Source organism: Colobus angolensis, unplaced genomic scaffold (genome assembly GCF_000951035.1).
Source record: "Colobus angolensis palliatus isolate OR3802 unplaced genomic scaffold, Cang.pa_1.0 Scaffold19, whole genome shotgun sequence".
Taxonomy (NCBI): domain Eukaryota; kingdom Metazoa; phylum Chordata; class Mammalia; order Primates; family Cercopithecidae; genus Colobus; species Colobus angolensis.
In genome coordinates, this window is record NW_012115043.1 from 7,262,055 (window position 1) to 7,269,858 (window position 7,804).

General features: G+C 40.4%; 2 protein-coding genes across 3 annotated transcripts in view; both read left to right on the forward strand.

Moving 5' to 3' along the window:
- KIAA0101 (KIAA0101 ortholog) overlaps window positions 1–2,109 on the forward strand; it is a 126,326-nt gene extending 124,217 nt beyond the window's left edge. The window contains exon 3 of the mRNA XM_011940413.1: window positions 1,700–2,109. Coding sequence (XP_011795803.1) covers window positions 1,700–1,719 — 20 coding nt within the window. The 3' untranslated portion in view covers window positions 1,720–2,109. The remainder of the gene's footprint in view (window positions 1–1,699) is intronic.
- The window catches only part of CSNK1G1 (casein kinase 1, gamma 1), a 247,336-nt gene that overhangs the window by 94,670 nt on the left and 144,862 nt on the right, over window positions 1–7,804 (forward strand). For both annotated transcript variants that reach the window (XM_011940410.1, XM_011940411.1), the window contains exon 2: window positions 1,700–2,100. In XM_011940410.1, the coding sequence (XP_011795800.1) occupies window positions 1,920–2,100 (181 nt within the window). In that variant the 5' untranslated portion in view covers window positions 1,700–1,919. The remainder of the gene's footprint in view (window positions 1–1,699; window positions 2,101–7,804) is intronic.

The window sequence follows — 7,804 nt, forward strand, 5'->3', positions numbered from 1 at the left end:
TTTTTTTTTTTAGAGACAGGGTCTTTCTGTGTTGCCCAGGCTGGAGTTCAGTAGCTATTTACTGGCATGATAATAACACATTCCAGCTTTAAACTCCTGGGCTTGAGCAGTACTCCCATCTCAGCCTCCCAAGTAGCTGGGGATTGTAGGCACATACCATTGCACCTGGCTTCTACAGGTTTTTAGAATTCTAATTCTTCTAATACATACATGTAAGTAAACATGGATAATGAGGGCTATGTGTGATTATTCCACCTAATGTTATACTAGTCTAAGTGCAATGGAAGAAATTAATGCAAAGTATTATAAAAACATCCATTTGTTGGAAGAAACAGAGTGAGCAAAAATGAAAAATATGAAGAGAAATAGACAATGTAATACAGTTTCTAAATCTTATAAATGAGGCTATCATAGTGATAATTTTTGAAAATTTGTCAGTTCATTAAATACTTATAAATTGACTGAATTGGACTAAGACACATTCTGCCTCTGTCCTCATATTAACTTATAATGGAAGGAAATATAGTTGGCAGCCTCACACATAGACATACTCCCAATAATTATGATTTTTTTTCTCTTTCTAATATCATTTGAGGGATTTGGATTAAAGACGAGGATAATCAGGGGATAGTGGATATAGTTGGAAATAGGAGAAACAATAAGGAAATATGAATTCTTAATGTTGTTCATGTAGGAAGTTCAGTAGTTGCTGACCTCCTTGCATTGCTTTGATTTTTTTTCCTTTACAGAATATACATTATAAATGTAAATCTATTGTAAAGCAAAGCAAACAAAAAATGAAAATAAGCAGTTTATTTAAACTATAATAAAGCAAACAGAAGCCAGGCACAGTGGCTGATGCCTGTAATCCCAGCACTTTGGGAGGCCAAAGTGGGTGGATCACCTGAGGTCAGGAGTTCGAGACCAGCCCAGCCAACATGGTGAAACCCCATCTTTACTAAAAATACAAAAAATTAGCTGGGTGTGGTCGCAGGCACCTGTAATTCTAGCTACTTCGGAGGCTGAGGCAGGCGAATTGCATGAACTTGGGAGGCGGAGGTTGCAGCGAGCCTAGATCGCGCCATTGCACTCAGCCTTGGCAACAAGAGTGAAACTCCATCTCACAAGTAAATAAATAAAGCCAACAGATTGTATTATTGGATTATGTGCCCACTTGTACAGTCAGCTGACAGCTTTTTGCCTGTTGCTTTAGTAGGGAATTACAGGTGTCCTCAGGAAGTTTAGAGTATAGGCATCTTTGCTGTGTTGTGTAACTGGTGATGATAACCAAACATTTGTTCTAATTCTTGGCAAAATTAAAAGGAAGAGCTTAAAATTAAATCGTCCTCAGTTTCTTTAACTTGGTTTCAGCACTGCTATGTATTTCTGTTAGCCAGTGATGAAAAAAACAGCAGTTGTCTTTCTTCTTGGTCATATGTGCATTACTAGAAGAAAGCATTTTATATTTAAGGCTTGTGTGTTTCCTTAGCTTCTATGGTTTGCAGCCTCCTGAGCCTATGATACCATGTGAATAACTAATCTAGATATTAAACTGTTGGAGGATAGAAAACCAAAACCCATTTCAGGAAGCTATGCATTTTGCTCACCTTTGGATAGGATTCATTCTAATTAGTAGAGACTTTCTGAATTTGTTTTAAAATTTAATTTTTAACTACGTGTTTTCTTGATTTTTACCTAGGTTACAAGATGTTCAACTAAGCTTGAGACCTAGTGACTACATTTCCTACGGGAACAAATCAATGGTTTTTCATCTCCCGGAGATACATTAGAAACAAATATGGTGCTAAAAGAACTCCTTACCTTTCTCTGACTACAATTTATTTGGACATACTTTTGTATTGAAGAGAGGTATACACACTGAAGCTACTTGCTGTACGGAGACGCTGTCCTGTAGGATCATGGACCATCCTAGTAGGGAAAAGGATGAAAGACAACGGACAAGTAAACCCATGGCACAAAGGAGTGCACACTGCTCTCGACCATCTGGCTCCTCATCATCCTCTGGGGTTCTTATGGTGGGACCCAACTTCAGGGTTGGCAAGAAGATAGGGTGTGGGAACTTCGGAGAGCTCAGATTAGGTAAGAACTTGGTTATTTCAGTGACTTCTACTAACAACAATACCTGTAATAAGCTTTGGTGTGTTTCAAGACAAGCCGTTTATAGTTTTGCAAGAAATTTTTCTTAAGGAGAACCTATTGTTATAGGAAATAATTTGTGAAGGGGCACTATGGTCATTATCAATTATTTGTTATCCAGGGCTCATCTGTCTTTATGTGTGTGCAATGGGCTTTTAAATTTTCTACCAGTTCTGAGATTTTCTGATGAACATAGAGTTGCATACAGGTATCAGTAAAATGCAGACTCTGATTTAGGAGGTCTGAGGTGGAGCCCCAGATTCTGCATATTTTTGCAAACTCCAGGTGATGCAGATGCTGTTGGTCCTTTAAGAAGGGCATAAGGCCTTGGTTTAATTCAGACTCTGCCTCCCGGGTTCACGCCATTCTCCTGCCTCAGCCTCCCAAGTAGCTGGGACTACAGGCGTCCGCCACCACATCCGGCTAATTTTTTTGTGTGTTTTATTAGAGATGGGATTAGCCAGGATGGTTTTCATCTCCTGACCTCGTGATCTGCCCACCTTGGCCTCCGAAAGTGCTGGGATTACAGGAGTGAGCCACCGCGCCCAGCCATTTATATACTTTTTAATGGCTCTCCTTTGATGAGTGGGATAGAGAAAATAGAAGGCTGTATAAATATATGAAGCTGGAGATTAGCTTGGAGAATGTGGAAAGGTCATCTTTGAGGCTAAAGTATTTTCTTTTTCTTCATAGCTCTTGAGACTGTGGATTAATATGAAGACTCATTTTAAGAAACTTTGGCTCTTGTGGGGAATGGTGGGAGGGTGGGAACATAATGTAATTATGTTTTTACCTCTGCTACTTCCTTTTTTTTGTTTTTTTTTGAGATGGAGTGTCACTCTGTCACCCAGACTGGAGTGCAGTGGTACGATCTCAGCTCACTGCAACCTCCACCTCCCAGGTTGAAGTGATCCTTTTGTCTCAGCCTCCAGAGTAGCTGGGACTACAGGCATGTGCCACCATGCCCAGCTTATTATTGTTATTATTATTTTTGTATTTTTATGGAGACGGGCTCTTGCCATGTTGGTCAGGCTGGTCTCGAACTCCTGGCCTCAAGTGATCCACCTGCCTTGGCCTCCCAAAGTGCTGGGATTGCAGGCATGAGCCACTGCGCCTGACCACCTCTGCTATTTGTGATGGTCCTGCATAGAGAACATGGACAAAATCTTCAAAAAAAAAAAGAGAACATGGACAAAATCTTACCTCTGATCCCTCATAGAGAACCTTGGAGAAACATCACTGTACTAGTCAGAGACCATTTGAATTTAAGAATGATGAGAATGGATTTATTTTTACTGTTAGAAGGCTGGTAACCTGGAAATTCAGGATTTAATTAGAATAATGAAAGGATCTTTGTATTCAGAATTGTGTTCAGGTTAGCAAAGCCAGCAGATGCTACTTAGAATAGGAGTCAGATGTGTAATTTCATACTGCTTTACTTTCTAGCAATTACAGAGTTGCTTTAATGAATAGTTTTGTGAATATTTCTTTATGTCATAGATTGACTTTAACATCACAGGCTACCACCTACAAGGCCCTGCTTCTCTAAACTAATTTCCTTTCTTAGACACACAGTCTCTCAAACAGCCAAGTGCATTTCTTCTTATTCTCTCTCTTTTTTTTTTTGAGACAGGGTCTTGCTCTGTTGCCCGCACTGGAGTGCAGTGGCATGATCATAGCTCACGCAACCTCCAGCTCCTGGACTCAAGCGATCCTCCTACTTCAGCCTACTTAATAGCTGGTGCATAAGAACACACCCAGCTTATCTTTTTATTTTTAAATGTTTTGTAGAGATGATGTTTTGCAGCCTGGTCTCGAACTCCTGGCCTCAAGCAATTTTCCTGCCTCAGCCTCCCAAAGTGTTGGGATTATAGATGTGAGCCACCATGCCTGACCAACCATGTGCATTTCTGCTTCAGAGACTTTACACTTGCAATTCCTTCTGCTTGTAGAATTATTTCCCTAAAATTTTGCATAGTGGGTTGTTTGTCATCCTTTAGGCCTCAGCTTATGTCTTACCTTCTCAGAGAAACATTCTATCACTTCTTCCTCATTCCCATTTAAAATAGCACGTTTCTCCTCTAGCACATTCTGTCTCGTCAAACTGCTTTATTTTATTCATTGCATTCATCACTATCTGAAATGACCGTATATATGTATGTTTCCCTATTAATTGCCTCTCCTTACTTGAATATAAGCCCTTTAGAGGGCAGGGATTCTTTCTGTATTGTTTACTGTTATTTATGAGATGGAAGGATAAAAAGCTGATGAATAGGAAGGGGGGGAAATAAAGCATACTTTCCTTTGGGCTCCAGGTTTATGTGGGGGTGGTGGCAGATAGTAGACCCATCGATTCCAGACAGCAAAAAAAAAAAAAAAAAAGTAACGATAGTGCATTTTGGTTCTCTGCAAATGTTTCCACCCTATTATACAGCTTTTTTGTTTGTTTGTTTCTTTTGTTTTGTTTAGGTGGAGTTTCACTCGTTTTTTCCCAGGCTAGAGTGTGTTGGCACAATCTCAGCTCACTGCAACCTCTACCTCCCAGGTTCAAGTGATAGTTTCCTGTCTCAGCTTCCCAAGTAGCTGGGATTACAGGTGTGTGCCACCATGCCCATCTAATTTTTTATTTTTAGTTGAGGCGGGGTTTCGCCATGTTGGCCAGGCTGGTCTTGAACTCCTGACCTCAGGTGATCCATCCACCTCAGCCTCCCAAAGTGCTGGGATTACAGACGTGAGCCACTGCACCCAGCCCCCATTATACATTTAACAACTATTTCTTGAATATTTACTGATACTAGACTCTGGGAAGGATAGAAATAACAAGATATAGTTATTGTCCCTACAAATACCACAGTCTAGTGGTAGATAGAAAAAAAACAAGTTGCAATACAAAGTGATAATACAGCAGATTGTGGGCTGGGTGTAGTGGCTTATGCCTGTAATCCCAGCACTTTGTGAGGCCAAGGCAGGCAGATCACTTGAGCTCAGGATTTCAATATCAGTGTGAGCAACGCGGCAAAACCTCGTCTCTATAAAAAATACAAAAATTAGCTGGGTATGGTGATACGCATCTGTAGTACTTGGGAAGTACTACATCTGTATGTACTTGGGAAAGCTGAGATGGGAGGATGGCTTGAGCCTGGGAGCCTGATGCTACCATGAGCCAAGATCACATCACTGCACTCCAGCCTGGGTGACAGAGTGAGACCCTGTCTCAAACAAACAAAAAACCAGATTGTGTAGAAACTACATTGGCAGAGAAGGTTAATAAAGGCTTCAAAGAGGAGGTTTGATTTGATGATAGGACAGGATTTCTGCTGGTAGACATAAGGAAGAAGAACTTGTGCAGGATACACAATCACTAGATATTATGCAAGTGCCCAGCATATCACAGCAGCATTTAGTTATACGTGACTGGGTCATAGGATGTGAAGTGAAAGAAAAGTAATAGAATGAAGTTTTTAGGTAAGTTGGGACGAAATTGTGAAGTGTTTGCATATATTAAAACATTTGGACTTTATCCTGTAGGCAATGTGGTCGAATCATCAGGGGTCTTACAACACGGTGACATAATCTAGTTTATATTCCAGAAAGAGAATTCAGGTTGTATTGTAAGATTAGATCAAATAGGAAAGAAGTTGACATCTTATAGGTTTTGCTCTAATTGTAATATTTATCGTGTTGTACTTTATTCTTCCATTTCCCTCTCCCAAGATAGGTGTAACGGTATTACTTTGCTTTATTAGTCCTCATATTCTAATTCCTTTCACTGTGTGTGGTATGTAATGGGTACTCAAGAAAGGCTGAATTGTCTAGGTCAGAAGTAGCAGGGCCTTTGGTCTTACATCTGAAAATGGAACTGAGATGGAGAGAGGAGAGGACAGGGTAAATTAGAAATTTTAGATGTAGACTATAGGCAGGATTTAGTCACTAATTATATGATGGGAAGGAGTCAAAGATGACTAAATGTGCCAGCTTGAAGAGACCTTATAAATGAGGAAGATGTAAACCCATTTATGCTGGAGGTTGCAAATTTTTTTGTGAAAAATCAGACCTTGGTGATGACCTTGAGCAGTAGGATATAACTAACCCCCACCAGCCTAGTGTTCCAATAGTGGAACACTAGGTATCAATGAATTAATCGAGATAGAAAATATAGGACTAGGGAGACAGTGGTTGGGAAGGCAAGTAAGATAGAGTTTGTGAATATTTGAGGACTGTGTGACACATATGCAGAAATGCATATCTGAGACTTAGAAAGTTAGGCTTGAGATAGGGATTAAGAAATCACCACCAGACTAGGTGCAGTGGCTCACGCCTGTAATCCCACCACTTTGGGAATCCCAGGCGAGTGGATCACCTGAGGTAAGGAGTTTGAGACCAGCCTGGCCAACATGGTGAAACCCTGTCTCTACTAAACATACAAAAATTCGCCAGGCGTGGTGGCACACGTTTGTAGTCCCAGCTACTCCGGAGGCTGAGGCAGGAGAATTACTTGAACCCGGGAGGCAGAGGTTGCAGTGAACTGAGATCACGCCATTGCACTCCAGCCTGGGTGACAGAGTGAGACTCCGTCTCAAAAATACAAAACAAGCAAACCTTGTAGGTGTTAATGAACATAGAAAGTCTGAAGAGTGATGCTTTGTGGAGCTTGTATGACTGAGAGAAGGAAGAATGATGGAAAAGGAAGAGTAGAGGGATTAAGCAGGAGAAGGCTAATTATTCCCTTTGGTCTTTCACTATTGTTTATATTTTCTAAAACGCTTCCTTTCCCATCTTCTCCGCCACCCCCAGCAACCCCTGCTTTTTTTTTTTTTTTTTGAGGCGGAGTCTTGCTCTGTCTCCCAGGCTGGAGGGCAGTGGCACGATCTTGGCTCACTGCAACCTCCAGCTCCTGGACTCAAGCGATCCTCCTACTTCAGCCTACTTAATAGCTGGTGCATAACTTTATGTCATAGATTGACTTTAACTACTTGGATGGATTAAATAATTATGACATAAACATCCACAAAATGATTGCTAAGAGGTAGTTTCTAATGCATCTAAATCTTTGAAATCTCAAAACATCAGACAGTTGTTTCATTTCTGTGAAAGTGAAGAAAAACCTTGGTGAATTAAAAGTGGAAATCTGTTTAATCACTTTAGTCTAGATTTGTATTAGAAGTTTACATGGGAATGGAAAAATTCATTCAGTTAAAAGCATACATTTATAGCCCATATATATTTTCAGAGTAGTATTGTGTTTTGTTTCCTCTTTGAATCTGAGATAATTTTGATGTTTCTCATTTGGACTTGATTGTAGTCAGTAGAACTTGTCTTTCTTTTTAGGTGCTTTTACTCTTCTCTGCTTGTCAAGTTTTCATTAGCCCTGGGACCATACTGTTATGGCCTTGTATCTAGAAAAGATACTTTCAGAATTATTTGGCCTCTTCCTAACAATAGAGCGGGCTGCATACTGCATTCCATCATTTTATTGCTCTAATGTTACCGAGGAGAAGATTGTAACCTACAAAATTCCAAAGTCAAGGCAGGTGCAGTCAGGCCTCCATCATGGCTACCACCTACAAGGCCCTGCTTCTCTAAACTAATTTCCTTTCTTAGACACACAGTCTCTCAAACAGCCAAGTGCATTTCTTCTTATTCTCTC